The 23,483-nt window shown below is 39.5% G+C and overlaps 1 protein-coding gene across 2 annotated transcripts in view; it reads right to left on the bottom strand.

Annotated features, from left to right (window-relative positions):
* The window catches only part of st3gal2 (ST3 beta-galactoside alpha-2,3-sialyltransferase 2), a 285,788-nt gene that overhangs the window by 93,468 nt on the left and 168,837 nt on the right, over positions 1 to 23,483 (bottom strand). For both annotated transcript variants that reach the window (XM_059992501.1, XM_059992502.1), the window contains exon 3: positions 14,411 to 14,604. In XM_059992501.1, the coding sequence (XP_059848484.1) occupies positions 14,411 to 14,604 (194 nt within the window). The remainder of the gene's footprint in view (positions 1 to 14,410; positions 14,605 to 23,483) is intronic.

Raw genomic sequence — 23,483 nt, forward strand, 5'->3', positions numbered from 1 at the left:
TCAAACTACAGGTGACCCCTCACATTACTGCTGTTTGGGTCATGGAAATTCACCCTCACAGAAGTCATAAACCACTAACTACAGATTTCATTTATGGAATAAAATTCACTCTCACAGTGAAAAAGAAGTAAATAAATTCATTTCTTTCAGCCTCTGTCTCTGGTGAGCTTGTAAACACACAGCCCTCTTATATATATTCATACCATTTTATAATTACTTGATAAAACAACATTCATGTTTTATTAAAACCTATTTTATAAAAAGACAGATTATTCAGTCTCTCAGGCTGACGACAATTTTCATAAATCTTCTTAACTCATCTTTAATCCTTCTAGAAAAGATTGTAATCCCCACAGGAGTGGTGCTGCTGCCCCACAGCTCCAGGCCTCAGGTTTAACTCTGATCCCTGACTCTGAATCTGCGGAGTTTACATCTTTTTCCTGTGACTCTGTGGCTTTCCACAGATCCCCAAAGAGCGCTGGTAGATTATTTGACTGTTGTAAAGCCCCCTTAATGTAGGCAAGTGTAGAGTTGATGGGCATTTGACGAGGAATAGAATTGATGGGATTACTTTGCTGGGAGTTAGCACAGACCCAATGGGATGAATGGATTCTCTGTGATAATGAATAAGGTGCAGTACTAATCCTGTGAATTTCCAATAAGATAGTGTTGAACAAACATTACTCCTCACTCTTAAAATACTTAATCCATCTCTAAACTATTTCTGCTACCCTTTTGTACATCCTTGAACCCTCCTGCCCCCATACCTTTTCAAAACTCAAAGTTCAAAGTAAATTTATTATCAAAGTACATACATCATCGTATACGACCCTGAAATTCATTTTCTTGTGGGCATACTCAATACATCCATAAAATAATAACCATAACAGAATCAATGAAAGACCACACTACCATGGGTGATCAACCAGTGTGCAAAAGACAACAAACTGCAAGTACAAAAGAAATAATACTAATAAATAAGCAATAAATATTGAAAACACGAGATGAAGAGACCCTCAGTATTATTAAGGATCCCATCCATCCATCCAGCATCCTCTTTGACTTTCTACTGTCAGGCAGGAGACTTTGATGCATAAAACAAGAACAGTCAGGATGAGAAACAGTTACTTCCTTCAGGCCATCAGGCTTCTGAACTCCTTGCCGCATCGTATTCAAAGTGTCACTGGTTAATCTGTTCTGTACCCTACAATATTTATTATTTACGCACATTAGTTTGTCATTTATGTGTGATTTATCTGTAGATTTTATCCTTACCTTCACAAGTTATCATGTGTTATGTATGTTATGCGCACTACTGTGCTTTACACCCTGGTTCGGAGAAAGATCTCATTTCTATGTAGATTATATGATTATATACATTCTAGTTAAGTCCAGTCATATATTATGACATATACATGTATACAGTTAAATGACAATAAATTTGACAACTTGAGTCCTTGAAAGTGAGTCCATAGGTTGTGAAAACATTCAGCGATGGGGCAAGTGAAGTTAAGTGAAGTTAACCCCTTTGGTTGAGGGGTAATAACTGTTCCTGAACCTTGTGGTGTGAGTCCTGAAGCTCCTGTACCTTCTTCCTGATGGCAGCAGTGAGCAGAGAGCATGTCCTGGGTGGTGAGCATCCCTGGAACAGTGTTTTGTATCAGTGCATTCAATGCTGTGGAGGGCTTTACCCTTGAAGGACTGGGGTGGATCCACTACTTTTTGTAGGGTTTTCCATTTGAGGACTGCAATGTAGCCAGTCAATGTTCCTGCACTTCCTGAGTTATTTCCGATCCCGTGAAAGTCTTCATTACTCACTCACCCTGAATATTTTCCACTACACTTGAAATACTTACTCACCCTGAGAACCCTATTCTTGGGTAGACAAAGAGCAGATCATTTGAAAAGGGCAAGGCCCCTAAAAGACAGGTTACCGGTCAACAGGCAAGCTTCACATTGGGTTCTTTCAAAATGTATATACTTCGCAGTGCCCCTGATGACACACTAGTCTTCGTGAGTCTGAGACAGGCATACCAATGTAGAATCTCCCAAAAGTGCCCCTAAGTGCTTCACAAAGCAGACAGAACAACTAAGCTTCAAAGGAAGGTTGAGGAGGAGACTGAAGATATCCAATGGTAGGTTTTGTGAAGAACAAGAGAGAACTAGAAAACGGCAATGGTTTAGAAAAGAGATCTAAAATGTGAGACAAGGCTGTCTGAGGACTTTGCCAGTAAAGAAAAACAGAAGTTTGATGGGGGCTGTATCGACAAATTATTAAAATTCGTAAACAAGACGGTAATTTAACTACTGATCATAAAGAAATCAATAATACTTTTCAAGATTTTTATAAATCTTTATATCAATCAGAATTTGATGGTGACCTGTCCAAGATGGATAATTTTTTTAACAATTTGAATATTCCTAAACTGATAGATGAAGACCATAGCCTGTTAGATACTCCTATCTCTGTGGCCGAAATAGGAGAGGCTATCTCATCAATGAATTCAGGGAAAGCTCCTGGCCCTGATGGTTATATTGTAGAATTTTTAAAAACTTTTTCTTCTTTGCTTTCCCCTTGGTTATGTGAAATCTTTAATGATGCGTTTGCTAAGAAGAGATTACCTCAATCTTTTTATGAAGCTACTATCTCTCTAATTCTTAAAAAAGATAAAGATGTGCATCTTATCGCCCTATATCATTATTAAATGTAGATTCTAAGATTCTTACAAAAATTTTAGCCATTAAATTAGAAAAGGTACTATCACAGATTATTTCAGTAGATCAAACTGGTTTTATTAGGAATCGGTATTCCTTTTTTAATGTTAGAAAATTGATTAATATAATTTATACTTCATCACCCACAATCCCAGAATGTGTTATCTCATTAGATGCTGAAAAAGCTTTTGATAGAGTTGAATGGACATACTTATTTAATACATTGAGAAATTTTAATTTTAGTCCCAACTTCATATCATGGATTAAATTAATATATTATAAACCTGTTGCTTCTGTTCTTACAAATAATTATAGATCCTCTTTTTTTCAATGATCTCGTGGTACGAGACAAGGTTGTCCCTTAAGTCCTTTATTATTTAATATCGCATTAGAACCTTTAGCCATTGCTATTCGTGAATCTCCTAATATTTTTGGTATTAACAGTAATGAGAAGTTATACAAATTATCACTTTATGCTGATGACTTGCTGTTATATATTTCTGATCCTGACAGGTCTATTCCCGCTATTTTATTCTTGTTGGCTCAATTTGGTAGCTTTTCTGGTTATAAACTAAACTTGGATAAGAGTGAATTATTTCCCTTAAACGCACAAACTTTATTGAATGACAGGATACCATTTAAAGTTGTTACTGATAACTTTACCTATTTAGGTATAAAAATTACCAAGAAATATAAAGATTTATTTAGACTGAATTTTTTACCTATGCTTCATCAAATTCAACAACTTACTACAAGATGGTCTCCCTTATTCTTATCATTAATTGGTCGGATTAATGCTATTAAAATGATGATTTTACCGAAATTCTTATACTTATTTCAAGCCTTACCAATTTTTATTCCCAAATCTTTTTTCGACAACATTGATTCAAAATTTCCTCATTTGTGTGGCAAAATAAAAACCCCAGGTTAAGTAAAAAACAATTACAAAAATCTAAAAAAGATGGTGGTTTAGCTTTACCTAATTTTAGATTTTATTATTGGGCAAATAATATTCGTAACTTAATGTATTGGAAATTAGATTTGGATTCACCACTGCGCCCGCAGTGGGTAAATTTGGAATGTAACGAGGTAAAGGGATATTCTCTATTCTCTGTTCTTGGTTCTTTTCTTCCTGCTGATTTAGTTAAATTCAATAAACAGATATCTAATCCTGTTATCAAACATACATTACGAATTTGGTTTCAATTTCGTAAGTTTTTTACTCTGAAAAACTTTGTTCTTGATAGCCCTATCTTAATTTTTTTTTTCAAACCTTCCTGGACAGATCAAGCTTTTAGCATATGGAAAAGGAAAGGTATAAAATGTTTTCGTGATCTTTTTTTTGAAGATACTTTGATGTCCTTTGACCAACTTTCCAACAAATTTAAATTACCTAAATCTAATTTTTTCAGCTATCTACAAATCAGAAATTTCTTACATAAAGTTCTACCATCTTTTCCCAATTCAACTTCAGTGGATTTCTCAGATTTGATTTTTACCTTAAACCCTTGTCAGAAGGGATTAGTAGCTTTTATTTATAATATGATTATGAAGATACAACCAGAAATATCAGATAGAATTAAACAAGAATGGGAAAAAGAACTTCGATATAATATTTCAACTGATAAATGGGAAAAAATTTTACAAATGGTTAATTCCTCTTCTATATGTGCTAAACATGCTTTAATACAATTTAAAATTATACATAGAGCTTATATGTCTAAAGATAAGCTTGCTCGATTTTACTCTTATATTAACCCTCAATGTGACAGGTGTCATCTAGAAGTGGCTTCATTGACCCACATGTTTTGGTCATGTCCCACTTTACATAACTATTGGAAGGATATATTTGTTACCATTTCTTCTATTTGGAATATTGATTTACAACCTCATTTCATTACTGCAATTTTTGGTATACCAAATGAGGATGGTATTCAGTTTTCCCCTTCAATTAGACGAATGATTGCTTTTGTAACATTAATGGCCAGAAGGTCTATATTACAAAACTGGAAAGAAGTAAATCCTCCTACCACGTCTCAGTGGCTTTCCCAAACTATTTCATATCTAAGTTTAGAAAAAATCAGAAGCACTATTTTTGACTCATCAGTCAAATTTGAAGAAACTTGGGGACCGTTTATTCGACATTTTCATATGAATTAATCCGACCTTTTCCAGACCTTCCTTTTACTTATTCTTGTTCAGGTATGGAGTTCCGGAGTTTTTTTTGACACTATCACATACTTATAAACAGTTACTATTGCCCATGTTAGTTTAGTTTAGTGCTTTTTTAATCAATATACATTTCCTTTTACTTATTTTTAATTCTTTTTTCTTTTTTGACGATTATTTTTGTTTTTTTTTCATATGTAGTTATACAGACTTGATTGATTAATGTACTTTTTTCTGTTGATGTTTTAATAGGATATTATTATCTTACTATAAATGTAATTTCAAGTCTATTGTATTCATAACCTATTCATTATTATGTTATGTTTTTCTTTATATATATATGAAACTTAATAAAAAGATTGAAAAAGAAAGATGGGGGCTGTATCAGATATATTAGGTACAGATTATAAAGAGTCTAAATTGCATGGTGTCATGTCAACCTTTCCCTCAATGTCAGCAAAACCAAAGAGCTGGTCTTTGACCTTAGGAAGTAGGGCAAGAGGAAATGGTGCTGATGGAGATGGTTGAGAGCTTCCAGTTATTTGGTAGAAATAGCCCCAAAATGACATGGTCCAGCCATGTGCATGCTATGGCCAAGAACATTTAGCAGCACCTCTACTTCCGAAGAAGTGTAGGGAAATTTGGCATGTTCCCATGACCCTCGCAATCTTTTTACAGATACAGCACGGAAAACATCTCATTCAAATGCTTCACAACTTGGTATGGCTGAGACAAAACGAAATTCCCATGAGTTGCGAACATAAACCAGTCTATCATGAAAACTAGACTTTCCTGCACTGATTCTGCCTATACCTGCTGCTGCCTTCAGAAAGCAGCCAGTATAATCGAGGTCCCCTCCCACCCCAGTCATTCTTTTCGTCTCCTACCTCCCACTGACAGAGAGTGTAAAAGCTTGAGAGCATGGAATATCAGGCTCAAGGACAGAACCCATCTTACTTGAACAGACCTCTGATATGATAAAGGTGAACACTTGATCTTTCACCCATCTTATCACAGCCCTTGCACTTTATTTTTCTGCCAACACTACACTTTCTCTGTAACACCATATTCTGCATTCTGACTTTTTTTTCCCTTGTGTACTGCCTCAATGTACGTATGTATGGAATGATCTACAAATAAAGGCTTTTCACTATATCTTGGTACATGTGAAAATAATAAACTATTTACCAATATACACTCAGTTGCCAATTGGCTGCCTCTTGTACCTAATAAAGAAGCCCCTGAGTGTATGTTTGTGGCCTTTTGCTACTATAGCTGATCCATTTCACGGTTCGACATGTTGTGCATTCAGAGATGTTCTTCTTCACACCATTGTTTTAACATGTTACCTTCCTGTCAGCTTGAACCTGTCTGGTCATTTCTGTTTTTCGCATCATTCTCTGTAAACTCTACAGACGGTTGTGAGTGAACGTTCCAGGTGATCAGCAGTTTCTGAGATACTCAAACCACCCCGTCTGGCACCAATAATCACTCCACAAAGTCACTTAGACCACTATGATGTATGGTTTGAAAACGACTGAGCCTCTAGACCATGTCAATGTTTTTAATTCATTGAGTTGCTGTCGTATGATTGGCTGATTAGACAACTGCATTAATATCAGGTGTACAGGAGATACCCAATGCAGTGCCACTGAGTGCATTTCTCTCACTGTCATTCTTCTGCTCTTTCTCTTTCTTGCAAAATTCTGCAGGTACCGGCTGTCACTCAAATGGCAATTCACCACTACTGAGTGCAGAAAAGCAAATGACAGAGGGTGTTAGAGATTGGCCAGCAGAGCAACTACATCACTATTCATACAATTCCCAGCTACAGATCCTTATTGTCAGTCAAAACCTTAAGTATTGACTGACTTTTATCCACCCTAAACTGATGTTTGAATTCGACATAGTCATGAACCTGAACCTATTCAGCCTATCTGAAAACAGATCTTTCTGAGGTACTTTCATGTGTACTCCAATTGCAGCAGATCACTAGATCTAATCTAATCCCTCCAGAATGCTAAATCTGGCCTTTGTTTAGCAGCTCAGTCTGGGCCAATTATTTTCATAAACAGAATGATGGCTTGATTGCCTTTGATCTAAACCAAACAATCACTAGCTCAACAGCACCTTGGATTGTAACCTTAAGCTGGCCTTTGACTCAATCAACTTCTAAAGTGAACATTATAAAAAAAATTGTTGTTAAATTATTTATAACCTTGGGCTGGTTTAAAACAAATCCCCTCAAAATACTTCCAGTCTGCCTCTTACCACTTCAACAGAATTGAAACAGATTAAAATGTTTATTTTTTAAGTTTCTCGATAGTGCAATTACTAAGAAATTTTATGTATATTCAAGGTACATTTACCTGGCATGCAAGTGACGCCAGAAATAGGATCAATGTTCTTTTGTAGATCACATGACTCTATTTCAAAGAGTGGGGAAAATCTCTCTGCATTCTGGTCAACATGTATCTTTCCACTGAAGGAACACATTAAAGTGAATTTTCTGGTCAATGTCTCATTGTGGTCTGTGCACAAATTAGCAGTGGCACTTGCTTCATTTCAATAGTAGACATGCTTCACAATTGGCTGTGACATCTGCTTTCAGGCAATCTGAGGTTACAGCAAAGATGGGTTTTCTTTAAAACAATCTCTCTGAAAGTGTCTTTTACTGCCAGATATATAACATCACAGTTTATTGGTGATGAAATCTATTCAGTTCAGTAAATCTCCTTGATCAGCACAATACACGGGCTAAGCTTGTGAATCTTCTAAGGAATATAAAAAAAGCATGCAGCACCATTCCTGAAACTGCTTACAACCAGTTTAGCCTTTATGCCACATCACAATATCCCAGCAGGAAACCCTGACATCAATTTACAGTCTAGTCTGTGACTGGAAATCATATTTCACAGTAAGCTGTTGCTTAATAGGGTTCATTCAGATCAAGGGGAAATCAAACAAGAACTGCCAACGTTGGAAAATGAAAATGTTGGAAAGACTCAGCAGGTCAGTCAGCATTTGTGCAAAGAACAATATTAAAAAGGGTTAAAAAGTTCTGTCATAATCGAAAAAGACATATTCCATCTCAAGTTGGTCTCTGAGACCAGATAACAGGCAGCTACTTTGTAGAGTGCAAGGTACAGGTGATATATTGGAAGGGCTCCTAGTGACTGGCACATCTATCCCTACCACAATCATACAGCACTGCCCCCAGATGCACAGCTTTACCTACACTTGCCTAACCTAAATGCTTTGTTTGGCTCCTTGGCTTCCTCTGCCTCCTAGCCTGTTCAGGCTTCCTGGCTGGCATCTACTTTTCCAGCTGGTGAGGCCAACTTCTGACTACCACTCTGCCATCATCTTGCTCTTTTCACTTATACTTCATGGTCAGGGTATTGGGAAAGCCTGTAAATTTAAGAATGGGCATGCAGTAAGAAAATATTTAGAAACTCTGGTGGAGGTATGTCCATCTTTTTGTGGAAAACAGCAGAAACAGAATAAATATGAATTGTTCAAGACAAATTAATTGCAAGTCTGGAGAAACAAAAGACCAACATTGGGAATAATCCTTCAAGAATAGCTGCTTCTACTTTTGTTGTGGGTTCTGAGGTGGTTGATAAAGTGAAAACTCTTCTACAGATGGGCATGGGCTGGTGGGTATGTTGTAAGATGTTGTGCTCTTTCCATGGTTTATGCTGAGCTTTTGCAAGCTCCTGATGCATGGGTTCTCAGTACCATCCCAAATATGCCCTATCCATTTTTAGTGGTCATGCACCAATAATTCCCAAGAGACACAAGATAGTGCAAACATTGGAAGCTGGACCAACTAAGATCTTGGCTGGGGCTGAACTGAGATCCCTGGAAATGAAGCCAGAAGCCACATGAAACAAGACTATGGTGAAGACAAGTACAGAGGAACAATATGTGGCTGATTACCAGGCGTCTGGACTTTTCAAGCAAGCTCTCAATCTTTGAAATCCTTTGGTCTTTTCCTCTATTTACCTCTCTTCCAGTACAGGTGTTGACTAAGTATATTCATGGGTCAGGAATTAGCTATGTGAATGATGTGACATGCCTAAAAGAGCCTCAACATCACATCCCTGCTCTTATATTCTATACCTCTAGATATGAATGCCAACATTGCATTTGTCTTTTTCACCACTGACTCAACTTGGAGGTTAACCTTTAGGGTATCCTGCACAAGGACTCCCAAGTCCTTCTGCATCTTTGCATTTTGAATTCTCTTCCTATCTAAATAATAGTCTGCTTGTTTATTTCTTCCATCAAAGTGCATGACTGTACACTTTCCAACATTGTATTTCATTTGCTACCTCTTTGCACATTCCCCTAAACTATCTAAGTCTCTCTGCAGGCTCTCTGTTTCCTCAACGCTACCCGCTCCACCACCAATCTCATCAGCAAATTTAGCCACAAATCCATTAATTCCATAGTCCAAATCATTGACATACATCGTAAAAAGCAGCGGTCCCAACACTGATCCCTGTGGAACTCCACTGGTAACCGGCAGCCAGCCAGAATAGGATCCCTTTATTCCCACTCTCTGTTTTCTGTCGACCAGCCAATTCTCCACCCATGCTAGTAACTCCCCTGTAATTCCATGGGCTCTTATCTTGCTAAGCAGCCTCATGTGCGACACCTTGTCAAAGGCCTTCTGAAAATCCAAGTACCCCACATCTACTGCATCTCCTTTGTCTACCCTGCTTATAATTTCCTTAAAATGTTGCAGTAGGTTAGTCAGTCAGGATTTTCCTTTCAGGAAACCATGCTGGCTTTGGCCTATCTTGTTATGTGCCTCCAGGTACTCTGTAATCTCATCCCTAACAACTGATTCCAACAACTTCCCAACCACTGATGTCAGGCTAACAAGTCTATAGTTTCCTTTCTGCTGCCTCACACCCTTCTTAAATAGCAGAGTAACATTTGCAATTTTCCAGTCATCCGGTACAATGCCAGAATCTATTGATTTTTGAAAGATCATTGTTAATGCCTCCGCAATCTCTCCAGCTACTTCCTTCAGAACCCAAGGGTGTATTCCATCAGGTCCGGGAGATTTATCCACTCTCAGACCATTAGGCTTCCTGAGTACCTCCTCAGTCGTAATCTTCACTGCACGTACTTCACTTCCCTGACAGCCTTGAATGTCTGGTATACTGCAGATGTCTTCCACTGTGAAGACTGATGCAAAATATGCATTCAGTTCCTCTGCCATCTCTGAGTCTCTCACTACAGTATCTCCAGTATCATTTTCTATTGGTCCAATATCTATCCTCAATTCTCTTTTACCCTTTATATTCTTAAAAAAGCTTTTAATATCTTCTTTGATATCATCTTCCTTTCATAATTCATCTTCCCCTTCCTAATGACCTTCTTAGTTTCCTTCTGCAAGTTTTTAAAAGCCTCCCAATCCTCTATCTTCCCACTAGCTTTGGCTTCCTTGTATGCCCTCTCTTTTGCTTTTACTTTGGCTCTGACTTCACCTATCAGCCACGGTAGTGTCCTTCTTCCATTTGAAATTTTTTTCTTATTTGGAATATATCTATCTTGCACTTCCCTTATTTTTCACAGAAACGCCAGCCACTGCTGCTCTGCTGTCCTTCGTGCTAGTGTCCCTTTCCAGTCAACCTTGGCCAGTTCCCCTCTCATGCCACTGTAATTTCTTTTATTCCATTGAAATACCAATACATTGGAATTTAGTTTCTCCTTCTCAAACTTCAAAGTGAACTCGATCATATTGTGACCACTGTTCCCTAAGGGTTCCTTAACCTTTAGCTCTCTTATCACCTCCGGATCAGTGCACAACACCCAATCCAGCACAGCCGATCCCCTAGTGGGCTTCACAACAAGCTGTTCTAAAAAGCCAACTCTTAGATATTCTACAAATTCTCTCTCGAGGTCCAGTACCGGCCTGGTTTTCCCAATCCACCTTCACGTTAAAATCCCCAACGATTATCATGACATTGCCCTTCTGACATGCCTTTTCTGTCTCCTGCTGTAATTTGTAATCCTCATCCTGGCTGCTGTTTGGAGGCCTGTGTACAACTGCCATTAGGGTCCTTTCACACTTGTCATTTCTTAACTCAACCCATAGAGACTCTACACCTTCTGATCCTATGTCATCCTTTTCTAATGATTTAATATCATTTCTTCTACATAGAGCCACCCCACCCCCTCTGCCTACTAACCTATCTTTCCAATACACCGTATGTCCTTGGACATTCAGCTCCCAATGGCAGCCATCCTTTAGCCAAGTTTCAGAGAAGGCCACAACATCATACTTGCCAAGCTGTAGCTGAATTTCAAGATCGTCCATTTTATTCCTTATGCTGCCTGCATTCAAATACAACACTCTCAGTCCAGTGTTTGTTTCTTTCTGTTTTAACTGCACCACACCTCTATTGCCCTGTAACTCATCCCGCTGGCTGTGATTATGCCTCATCTCCTGCCTCTTCTTTCTATAATCTCTGATGTACACTACCTTTGATTTATTTCTGTTTTCCTCTTCCTCAGTCAGTCCTATCATTCCGGTTCCCATCCCCCTGCCAATTTAGTTTAAACCCTCCCTAACAGCTCTATTAAACCTGCCTGCTAGGATATTGGACCCCTTTGGATTCCGGTGTAACCCGTCCTTTTTGTACAGGTTGTACCTCCCCAGAAGATACCCCAGTGATCCAGGAATCTGAAGCCCTGCCCCCTACTCCAGCCTCTCAGCCATCCATTAATATGCCTGATCATGCCATTCTTGCACTCATTAGCACGTGACACAGGTAGCAATCCTGAGATTACTACCCTAGAGATCCTGCTTTTCAGCTTCCTATCTAACTCCTTGAATTCTCTCTTCAGGACCTCCACCCTTTTTCTACCCATGTCACTGGTACCAACGTGTACCAAGATTTTTGGCTGTTCGGCCTCTCCCTTCAGAATACTCTGCACTCGATCCGAGACATCCCGTATCCTGGCACCTGGGATTGCAACACACCATGCGGGTATTTCTATCAGGCTGACAGAACCTTCTGTCTGTTCCATCTATATCAACATTGAAACAGTACAAAAGGGAAAAATAGAATGCAGAATATGGTGTTACAGAGAAAATGCAACGGAGGTAGACAAATAAAATGCAACGGCCACGACACGGTAGACTGAGAGATCTAAGGTTAATCTTCATCATACAAGATCTGTTCCCCAGTCTTATATTGATGGAAGCTGTCCTTGAGCCTGTTGGCATGTGTTCTCTAGTTTTTGTAACTTCCACCTGATTGGTGGGGGGTGGGCATTGTAGAAAAGACAATGATCAGGCAGGAGGGGTCCTTGATTAAGTCTTCTGCTTTCCCAAGACAGTGGGAAATGTAGACAGAATCAATTAAAGGGAGGCTGTCTGGTATTTTGAACTGGGTTGTGTTCATAACTCTGCAATTTCTTGCAGTCCTGGGCAGAGTCACCATATTGAGCTATGGTGCATCTTGACCTCAGACACGACATAAAACACATGTTGTACTGGGTATCAGTGATCTCTGCCCTCCCATATGCATCTAAGAGCTGGGCTACCAACAGCAGCATTCCAAACCAGATAGACCACAATATTGTTAACATATAAATTCACCACTAGTCCGTGGCATGGTGCTGGGCAACTTGCTGTGCTCTGTAGCTGGACTTCAGGAAAGTGGAATCTTGTGGTTAACTTTCTTGTAATGTTCAATGAGGTGTAACTGTACATTAACTTGCCAAATGTAATAATTAAATATTGTAACTGTTTAAAGTCAACCCCACTGATTCAGAAATTAAATGATTAAGAAGTGTGTGGCTTTTAGTATTACTTTTAAACTCTTATTTCTGACCTACTTTTTTAACCAATCTAATCTTCCTTTGTTTCCTGAATACATATCTGATTTGACCTTGTATTCACCCCACAAATAACCTCACAGTTCTGATGCATGTTGGATTCACCACTCCAGTGAAATCTAACAAAATATTTTGGTGAGCGAGTGACCAGTCTGAGTAATGGACTCCTTGGTGAGATACTAGCAGAAAATTGTATCGCCATCAGACTGATGAACTCACACTGATTTGAGTGTACTCCATATTACATTGACTGTTCTATTTATTATAAGTTACTATGGTTGCACATTTGGATGGAGACATAACGTAAAGATTTTTACTCCTCATGTATGTGAAGGATATAAGACAAAGTCAATTCAATAATGGATGCCCATACATGGTTGTGCACATATGTGTGCACACAACACATACATGCAGACATGCACAGAGCAAATTTGCAAACATATTTGCTTGTGCGGTATGCACCTACACACAAACACAAAGGATTCTGCAGATGGTAGAAATCTTGAGCAACAGATACAAAGTGGTGGAGGAACCCAGCAGGTCAGACAGCATTTATGGAGAGCAATAAACAGTCATCATTTCAGGCCTAGAGTCTTAATCAGGACTGAAAAGAATCAGAATCAGAATCCTTTATTATCACCAAGCATGAGGACACATACAGGGAATTTGATGCCGGTTTCCCTGAGCTCTCTCTGTACAGATTTAAAAGCAAACAAAAACAATAGCGCAAATAATAATAAACTATATACAATGAGGTCCACCTCACTGAATGAAAAGGAAGGGGAAGAAGCTAAAATAAGGAGAAAGAGGGAAAGGAGTACAAGATGGAAGTTGATAGGAAAAACTTGGTGAGGGAGGATGAAATAAGAAATTGAGAGGTGATAGGTGGAAGAGGTAAAGGGCTGAAGAAGAAGGAATCTGATAGGAGAGTGGATCATTGGAGAAAAGAAAGGAGAAGGGACACTGTATAGTGATGTGATAGCCTGGTGAGGGGAAGAGAAGTTGTGAGGGGGGATCTAGAATGGAAAAGAGAAAAGGAGAGTTGAAGAAATCACTGTAAGTTAGAGAAATCAATGTTGGCATCAAGTTTTAGACTACTCTGAGGTGTTCCTCCTCCAACCTGAGTGTAATCTCACTGTGGCAGTGGAGGAGGCCATGGACTGACATTTTGGAATAGGAATGGGAAGTCAAATTGAAATGAGTAGCTACTGGGAAATCCCACCCATCTGTGGCAGATGGGGTGAAACTGCTTAACGAAGTGGTCCCTTAATCTGTGATGGGTCACACTGGGAGAATCAGACACAGTAAATGACCCTGACAGGCCTCACCTGGAAGTATTGCTTGGGGCCCTGAATTGTGTTGAGGGAGGACGTGTAGGGGCAGGAGTAGCACTTCCCTACTTGCAGCGATAAGCGTCAAGAGGGAGATCTGTGCGAAAGGAGGAGTGGACAATGGAGTTACTTAGAGAGCATTCCCCATTGAAAATGGGAAGTGAAAAGTGGGGGAGGGGTAAGGGAAAGATATGGTCTGTAGCAAGATCTTATTGTAGATGGCAGAAGCTATGGAATTTGTTCCCCTCCAGAGATGCCGCGTGACCTACTGAGTTCCTCCGGAATTTTGCGTGTGTTACACACACTTTGTAGTTGAGCAGTTTTGAATTTACCTCATGATGAATTCATGTGCATTGATGTCCTCTCCATAACGAGATTGGTGCAAGTTTCCAGAATTACCCACTACTGCACAACGCCGACATCGAGAACGGTTCCATGAACCATAAGGGTTTTCTCCAGGCACAATGAGGAAGAGTTTGGTCAAAATGTCCGTCAGATCTTGAGGCTTGAATTGAGGCTGAAGCATCTGGGAAACATCAAAGGATGAAAAAGACACAGCAGAATTTTAAATGAAGAAATTTCTGCATGAAACCCTAGCCTAAAGTTCTTTTGTAAGAGAAACAAATATCATTCTATTTGATGGACTCATCCAAATACAATTCATTGTTCAATGTCACTTCTCTCATTATGTTCTTCAACGATTTGTTATCTCTTTTTCAGACAGAGTAATTTTCATTGCAAAAGCAGGAAACTTGTGACCAAACTTCTAACCCAAGAGGTGTTAAAAACAGGAAACTTGTAATCAAACTTCTAGCTGAGAAGCTGCAAGAAGTAGTTAGATATGTTAGATATGGCCCTTGTGGCTAAAGGGATCAGGGGGTATGGAGAGAAAGCAGGTACATGGTTCTGAGTTGGATGATCAGCCATGATCATACTGAATGGCGGTGCAGGCTCGAAGAGCCAAATGGCCTACTCCTGCACCTATTTTCTATGTTTCTAAGATGAGTACCAGTTCCCCCAAATCAAACACAAATTAACATTTTTAGAAAATAGGGATTGGTAGGAACTAGATGATACTTCAAAATTATGTCTGTATTTCTTTTAAATCTTTTTATTAATTTTCGAACAAAACTTAAAAAAACAACAAATACAGAGAGCCTGAGAGTACATAATTAATAAGGCCAGAATGCAAGTACAAACAGTTAATAACACAGATATAATAACCTCCCAAACTCATACTGTATTTACAACAACCCCCCCCCAAAAAAAACTAACAACAGCAGCTAACCTAACCGACATGGGCTATTGTATCATATCAGGTATACACAGTAGTGTCAATAACTCCACACCTCTACCCAAATCACTAAAGGGGATAAGAAAAAGGTTCGGGAAAGGTCAGTCTAACTCATATGAAAATGTTGAATAAATGGTCTCCAGGTTTCTTCAAATTTGACCGAAGGGGGAAAAATGACACTTCTGATTTTTCTAAACTCAGACAAGATATAGTTTGGGAAAACCATTGAAATGTAGTCGGGGAATTTCCAGTTCAGTAGAATGGATCTTCTAGCCATTAGCTGACAAATACAATCATCCGCCGAGCTGAGGGGGATAAATAACTATTATCCATCTTTGGTAAGCCAAAAATTGCAGTAATAGGATGAGGTTGCAAATTAATACTCAAAACTGTTGAAATGATACCAAAAATATCTTTCAAGCATTTTTGCAAGCAAAGGCAAGACCAAAACATGTGGGTCAAAGAGGCTGCATCAGAATGACATCTATCACAGATTGGATTAACATGGGAATAAAATCGAGCAAGTTTGTCCTTGGACATATGGGCCCTATGTACCACCTTGAATTGTATTAGGGCATGTTTGGCACATATAGAAGAAGAGTTAACTAACTGTTATTTCCACTTGGCATAATTTACTTATCACTATTTATTTATTTAATTATTTATGGTTTTATATTGCTATATTTCTACACTATTCTTGGTTGGTGAGACTGTAATGAAACCCAATTTCCCTCAGGATCAATAAAGTATGTCTGTCTGTCTGTAAAATTTTCTCCCATTGCTCTGCAGGTAAGGGAAATTGAAGTTCTTTTTCCCATTCATTCTTAATTTTATCTGATATTCCTTGCTGTATTTTCATGATCATATTATAAATGATGGCCATTAAACCCTTCTGATCAGGACTTATGTCTATATTTGTGCTAATATAGAGAGAGCTCTGTTACAGCAGAGGCCAGATCCAGTCTTCATTCATAACACAATGAAGTGGTTTGAATGATTTACAGATAGAATAACCATCAGGATATCTAATAGGGGAATTATATGGTTTAGAGTATAGAAAATAGGAGCAAGAATTGGCCATACAGTTCTTACCACTTCCTCTACTAAAGAACATCAGTGAATTAGGTGGACTCTCATTCTTAATCCAGCAGCTTTGTGGTTAGTATTACTAATGATTAGTTTGTTTTAATTATTTCCAAATTATTTACTACGTTTGTTTCTAGAGCTGCAATGGTAGGACCTGAACTTTAGTTAGATATACACCTTATTGATAAAGGATCATTCTACATTTGAACTTCACCTATTTTCAATGTGATCCATAGGGGCAATAGATCTAAAATTGGTACTGGGTAGAATCTCTATTACTGAACAATATAAACTGATATTAATGAGCAACAATAGATATACCTCATTTGTTTCCAACCTGTCCCTTCTGATGAGCTGGAGCAATCCTAATAGATAACATTCTAGATTCTGTGAGCATTTCTCATAGCTTTCATTTCATAAGTTTGGCCAAGCTGGGCATCAAATAAAAACACTCATGAAAACAGATGAAAGTCATGTCATTAACTTTTCATTAAGGTTTACATAATCTCATATAAAACGAAAGATTGCCTTGAAATAAATGCAACTTGCTCCATTCCTGTTACTGCGTGGGTCTCAAATGCATTTGATCCTTTGTTATTACAATGTAAAAGCCAAGGTTCTTTGCTAGTTTTCTGGTCTAATGAGGTTCTGCTTTGCTTCGCATTTATTTACTGACATACAGTGCAGAATAAGCCTTTCCAGCCTTGACCACCCGGAGGAAACACACGTGGCCATAGGGAGAATGTACAAACTCCTTACAGGCAGCAGCGGGAATTAAACCCGGGTCACAGGTACTGTAAAGCGCATGCTAACCACAGTGCTACCATGCTGCCCCAGGTCTATGGCCTCCATGGATAACACTAAGAAAGGGGTAAAAAACACCTCTTCAGAAATTATAGTCAGGTTCAAATTGTCTCCAATCAGAGAACCAAAGCAAGTTAGTGGCTCCTGGCTCTGATCATTGAACATCACGTCTTGTAATTTATTGAGTTGACAAGTAGCAACGGAGTCAACAGGAAGCTAAATCCGACCTTCATTTCATGTTATAAATGAGGTGTTAGTCATAGCAGTTCATCAATAAAAGGCAAAGATGTGGCACAATGATAACAATACTGATACAAACTGTTGACAACATTAAGGATTCATGCTTCCCTGGGTAACAAGACGGATTGTGTTTAGAGTGCTAATGGGACTTGAGGCAAGAGACTTTCAATTATTTTATAGTTCAATGTTGGAAGACTGCAGCAAGGTTTAAGAGGCAAGTCAAAATATCATACTTTAAATTAATTCTTAAAAATGTTGTATCTCCTGTGCTATGTGTGGGGACTGTTGGTTTACTCAGTGTAGTTTCCTTTTAGGTTACGCTAATAGATCAGAGAATGTCAGATGCCTTCCCTCACAGAAGCAAACAAAAAAACAAACCCGAGTCCAGAGACTAGTTATTCACATCCTGAAAGCCCAAGTAATTAGTGATACCACAGTAGACCTATAATCCTGAGACTTCAATGCAAACAGCTGTCCACAGCTCACATGGTTTGCACAGCCGGGGACACAATCCTTCAGCAACTTAATCATGCCTTTTATGTTCACTTTGCAAGGGAGAATTAAACTACAACAATGAGAATCCCTGCAGCATCCGGTGACCCAGTGATATCTGCCTCACAGGCTGACGTCAGGCTGTCTTTTAGGAGGGTGCTCCCTCATAAGGTGACAGGCCCTGATAGAGTACTGGTAAGGCTCTGAAAACCTGTGCCAACCAACTGGCGGGAGTATTCAAAGACATCTTCAACCTCTCATTGCTATAGCTGGAAGCTCTCACCTGCTTCAAAAGGGCAACAGTTATACCACTGCCCAGAAGAGCAGTCTGAGCTGCCTCAATGACTGTCATCCAGTAGCACTTGTAGCCACGGTGATGAAATGCTTTGAGAGGTTGGCCAAGGCTGGAATCAACACTGTTCTCTGTAAGGACCTGGATCCACTGCAATTTTCCTATTGCCACGATAGGTTTATGGCAGATGCGATCTCAAAGGCCTTGGATCACCTGGACAATACAAATACCTAGGACTGAATACGGTTTATTGACTACAGTTCAGTGTTTAACACCATCATTCCTACAGTCCTGATCTATAAGCTACAGAACCTGAGCTTTTGAACCTCCCTCTGCAACCGGAAACCTGACTTTCTAACCAGTAGATCACAACCTGTGTGGATTGCTAAATTTCTCTACCTCACTGGTGCACCACAATATGTGCTGTTATCCCACTGCTCTATTCTCTCTGTGTGGCTGGGCATTGCTCAAATGCCATCTATAAACGATGATACAGCCATTGTTGGCAGAGTCTCAGATGGCGAAGGCAGGCTGTACAGGAGTGAGATATACCAGTTAGTGGAGTGGTGTCACAGCAACAACCTTGCACTCAATGTCAGCAAGACCAAAGAGCTGATTGTGGACTCCAGGAAGGGTAGGACGAGGGAACATAGACCAATCCTCATAGCGGGATCAGAAACGGAGAGAGTGAGCAAATACAAGTTCCTGGGTGTCAATATTTCTGATGATCTAACCTGGTCGCAACACATTGATGCAGCTGTAAAAAAGGCAAGACAGCGGCTATATTTCATTAGGAACACTAGAACACGACGGCACAGTACAGGCCCTTCAGCCCTCCATGTTGTGCCGACCCATATAATCCTTTAAAAAAGTACTAAACCCACACTACCCTGTAACTCTCTATTTTTCTTTCATCCATATGCCTGTCCAAGAGGCTCTTAAATACCCCTGATGTTTTAGCTTCCACCACCATTCCTGGCAAGTCATTCCAGGCACCCACAACCCTCTGTGTAAAAAACTTACCCCTGATGTCTTCCCTCCCTTAACTTTGTACATATGCCCTCTGGTGTTTGCTATTTGTATTTGAGGAGATTCGGTTTCTCACCTAAAACACTAAAAAACTTGTACAGATATACCATGGAGAACATTCTGACTGGCTGCATCACCATCTGGAATGGTGGGGGGGAAGGGCTACTGCACAAGAGTAAGATAAGTTGCAGAAAGTTGTAAAATAAGTCCGCTCCGTCATGGGTACTAACCTCCGTAGTATCCAAGACATCTTCAGGAAGCTTAAGGACACCCCCCCCCCCCCACACCACCCAGAACATTCCCTCTTCCCATTGTTACCATCAGAGAGGAGGTACAGATGCCTGAAGGCACACACTCAGCGATTCAGAAACAGCTTTCTCCCCTCGGCTATCCAATTTCTAAACGGACACCAAATCCATGAATACTTACTCACTAGATTTTATTTCTGTTTTTGTACTACTTACTTAACTATTTAATATACATACAGTTGCAAGAAAACATTGTGAACCCTTTGCTTTTACCTGGTTTCCTCATTAATTACTCATAACATCTAAGTCACAAAAATAGACAAACATTATCAGCCTAAACGAATAACACACAAACAATTGTCCTTCTCATAAATACTGATTTCACCATTTAAACAATCACAGTCTGGGTTCAAAAGAGAATGTGACCTCTGGGGTAATGCCTTCTACAAAAGCTATTTAGGGTCAAGTGTTCTAGTCAATAAGATCAGATTTTAGGTGTAGGTTGTAGAGGTGTCCTGTCCTATAAGAAAGACATACAAAGTCAGGTTACTGAAGGAGCATGCACTTCTTGAGAAAGATTTGTTTTTGTGCACCATGCCTCAATGAAAACAACTTTCAGACACCTTAGAAAAAGAATTGTAGAGATGCATGAAGCTGGAAAAGGCCACAAAAGCATTTCTAAAGACCTGGGTGCTCATCAGTCCACACTAAGAGAAACTGTCCACGTAATCCAGGTTTTTAAAATATATTTATCATGTACAGGTAGTCCCCGAGTTACGAACGTCCGACTTACAGACAACTCGTACTTACGAACCGAGGAAGGAGAACGCCGTCCGCCATTTTAAGTCGTTGCCATTGACACTGTGTTGAGTGTTTAACTTTGTATTTGGCTTAAATTTTTCTTAGTAAGATTCACCCTGACCCTGCCTGTTCCAGTCGGCTGGTGGCACAGTGAGATCAGCGCCAGGCTCGAGAATGGAGGTTTCCGAGTTCGATCCAGTGACTCCCGTACCATCCGTGCCAGGTTGATGTCGAGCTCGCAACTCGACCTCTTTAAAAAATTGCCACCTCCAGTTTAAATTCCCATGTGGAACATTGTTAAGGATCAAATACCCAAACCCAGCACAGCCCCCACTTGTCCCATTTAGCCTGTCTCAGTGCGGTGGTCCTTAGGACCCAGCGGACCTCGGACCCTCCGCCCGTAGTGTTTCTGTTCCATTGACGGGAAGCGATCACAATTGAAAATAAAGTGGAAATAATAAAGCGTTTGGAAAGAGGTGAAACGCCATCAATCATTGGAAAAGCGTTAGGCTACATTCGGTCAATGATCGAAAAATTTTAAAGGATAATGGATTAAGTGAGAATAATGGAGCATGTGAAAGGCCCTGCCCCGATGAAAGCTACAATTATTACTAAGCAACGCAGTGGTTTAATTATTAGAATACATACGTTTCTTAAGTGTTTTATATGCATGGAAAGGTAAAATATATACTATATACTTAGACAAACGTTTGACTAACTGATGCTAAATAATACCGGATGTACTTGTTCCGACTTGCGTACAAATCCGACTTAAAGACGAACTCAGGAACAGAACTCGTACGTAACCTGGGGACTACCTGCATTGCATTGTACTGCTGCTGTAACAAATTTCACAACATTTGCTGGTGATATTAAACCTGATTCTGATTTTGACTTTGAATCTGATTTTCTTTCTCCATTGTTGGGAAATCAGACCCTTTTTTGGCCATCTTGGAAACAAAATAATTCTTCCCAAGTCTCTTCAGTTGTCATGTAGAAACTGATAGTACTGGCTGGCCACTCCCACACACTGTTCAGAGAGTTAGAGCTCCAGACTACGGGTGGTGAAATAACTAACTACAACAAGTGCCTTCTGCCTGCACCTCATATTGCAGTCAGCTTCCAAGGACACGGAAAGCCTCTATACAATTGTACCAGATTTAATTTTCCATGGATAAATCTTATGAGACCAACAGAAAATGCTGAGCAAAACCAGATAATAGTCACTGAGATGTGAAATATAAAGAACAACTGTGCGTTGGAATTGGGTGCAGAGCTAACTGGCCACTACTTACAGTAGTTGCTAAGCAGCAGCCTCTGGTGGAGAAGGCTGCTTGTGGAACAGATGATGTCAGGAGCTGGAATGACTACAATGCTTCCAATGATCAGTTTGTCAACACAGAACGGGTATGATGCACTGGATTGCTCTGTGGCAACACAGATCGGTATCACAACAACACCTGCACCTTCATTAAGAATGGTACTTTGCTTTTCTCTAATTCTTTGCCTCGAACCCAACAAATCTGCTACACTGTTATGATGGTATAATAAGTAATACATCAAATTTGAAAAACACCGTGCTAATATAAGTTTGAGAAAGTGTTTTTTATCTTCACCTAGTCAGGAGAACAAAGAGAAAGCTTCAGTCGTTAAGCATTCTACAATCCCGTCACACCCAGACCTCTCTCTCCCCCCCAGCTCATTCAGAATCAGAGCAACTTCCCCCATCTAACTGGATGCATACTCCTGCTTTTGCGCCTACTCTCAACTTTGTAGCATATCTTTATCTGCATCAGGATGAAAGACCTTGTTTTAGATATCAACTGGCTGCAGTGGTCCCAAGAACAGAATCAAAAATGTTCCATCTACCTTGGGCCAAAAATGCACACTTGACCTTAGAAAGCCATCCACTGCATACCACAACTCTCTGATATCCAATACCTTTGCATCTTCCATGTACGTTGCCTTTTAATCTACATGAGCAAATCTGCTAGCTTAGACATACATGGCACACACAAAACGCTGGAGGAACTCAGCGAGCCAGGGAGCATCGATGGAGAGGAATAACCAACTGATGTTTCGGCTGAGAACCTTCATCAGGATTGGAAAGGAAGGGGGAAGAAGCCAGAATAAAGATGTAGGAGGAGGGGAAGAAGTACAAGCTGGCAGGTGATAGGCGAAACCAGGTGACGGAGAAGCATCTGCAGAACCATTTGCATTTATTATCTAATGCTATTCTTTAGACATATGGTAATGCATCTAATTTTCTGAACCTTTGTACGTGATGATGGAATGGAAACAAAAATTCATTGTTCATTTATTGTACAAAGATCATTAATATATTTTAACCACTATTTTAATAAGATTTATTTCAAGAGACCATGAGGTACTTATTCTTTTACATAACTCAGACAAAGAATCAGGGAGGGCAAAATAAACGGTAAAATGGAGACTAGAATATTATGACAAAGGAGATAAATGAGAATGACCATAAGCTCTGGTGCTTCTCCCTATAGATGCTGCCTGGCCTGCTGTGTTCCACCAGCATTTTATGTGTGTTGTTGTTTGAATTTACAGCGTCTGCAGATTTCTTCGTATAAGCTCTTGCTTATTGGGTAAGAAATTCAATCACATAGTAAATGTAATTTTACATGCTTTGCGATTGGTGTGCAATATGATCATGGAATTCCTACCGCACTTCTACGGACATTGGATTTATACCAACAGCTATACTAATAGGCATATATCATAAATATCAGGAAAGTAAAGCCTCCTTAAAAAGACCATGGTTCTTTGGTAGTTTTCTAGTTCTAGTTCCACCTTTGTTGTGGAGTATGTCCACAGAAGATCTTTCAGAGATTGTAATTAAATGTTCTATTTTTGGGTATGATTAGGGCTCTTTCTTTACTTGCTACTAGTGATGAGTCTCAGCGATATTAAAAAAAGTAAGGCTTCACTTTCATAATGATATGGAATAAAATCTATATTAATATGGTAGCAGAGTATAAAATGACCACCCAATCAAAGCTACTTTGATCTATCATGTGTACATAGCTGCATGGGTAACCTGTCCCATGTACTCAGCATATTGTTGTTGTTCCAGAGGATCAGGCCAAAAG

The sequence above is a fragment of the Hypanus sabinus genome, chromosome 17 (assembly GCF_030144855.1).
Source record: "Hypanus sabinus isolate sHypSab1 chromosome 17, sHypSab1.hap1, whole genome shotgun sequence".
NCBI classification, from domain to species: domain Eukaryota; kingdom Metazoa; phylum Chordata; class Chondrichthyes; order Myliobatiformes; family Dasyatidae; genus Hypanus; species Hypanus sabinus.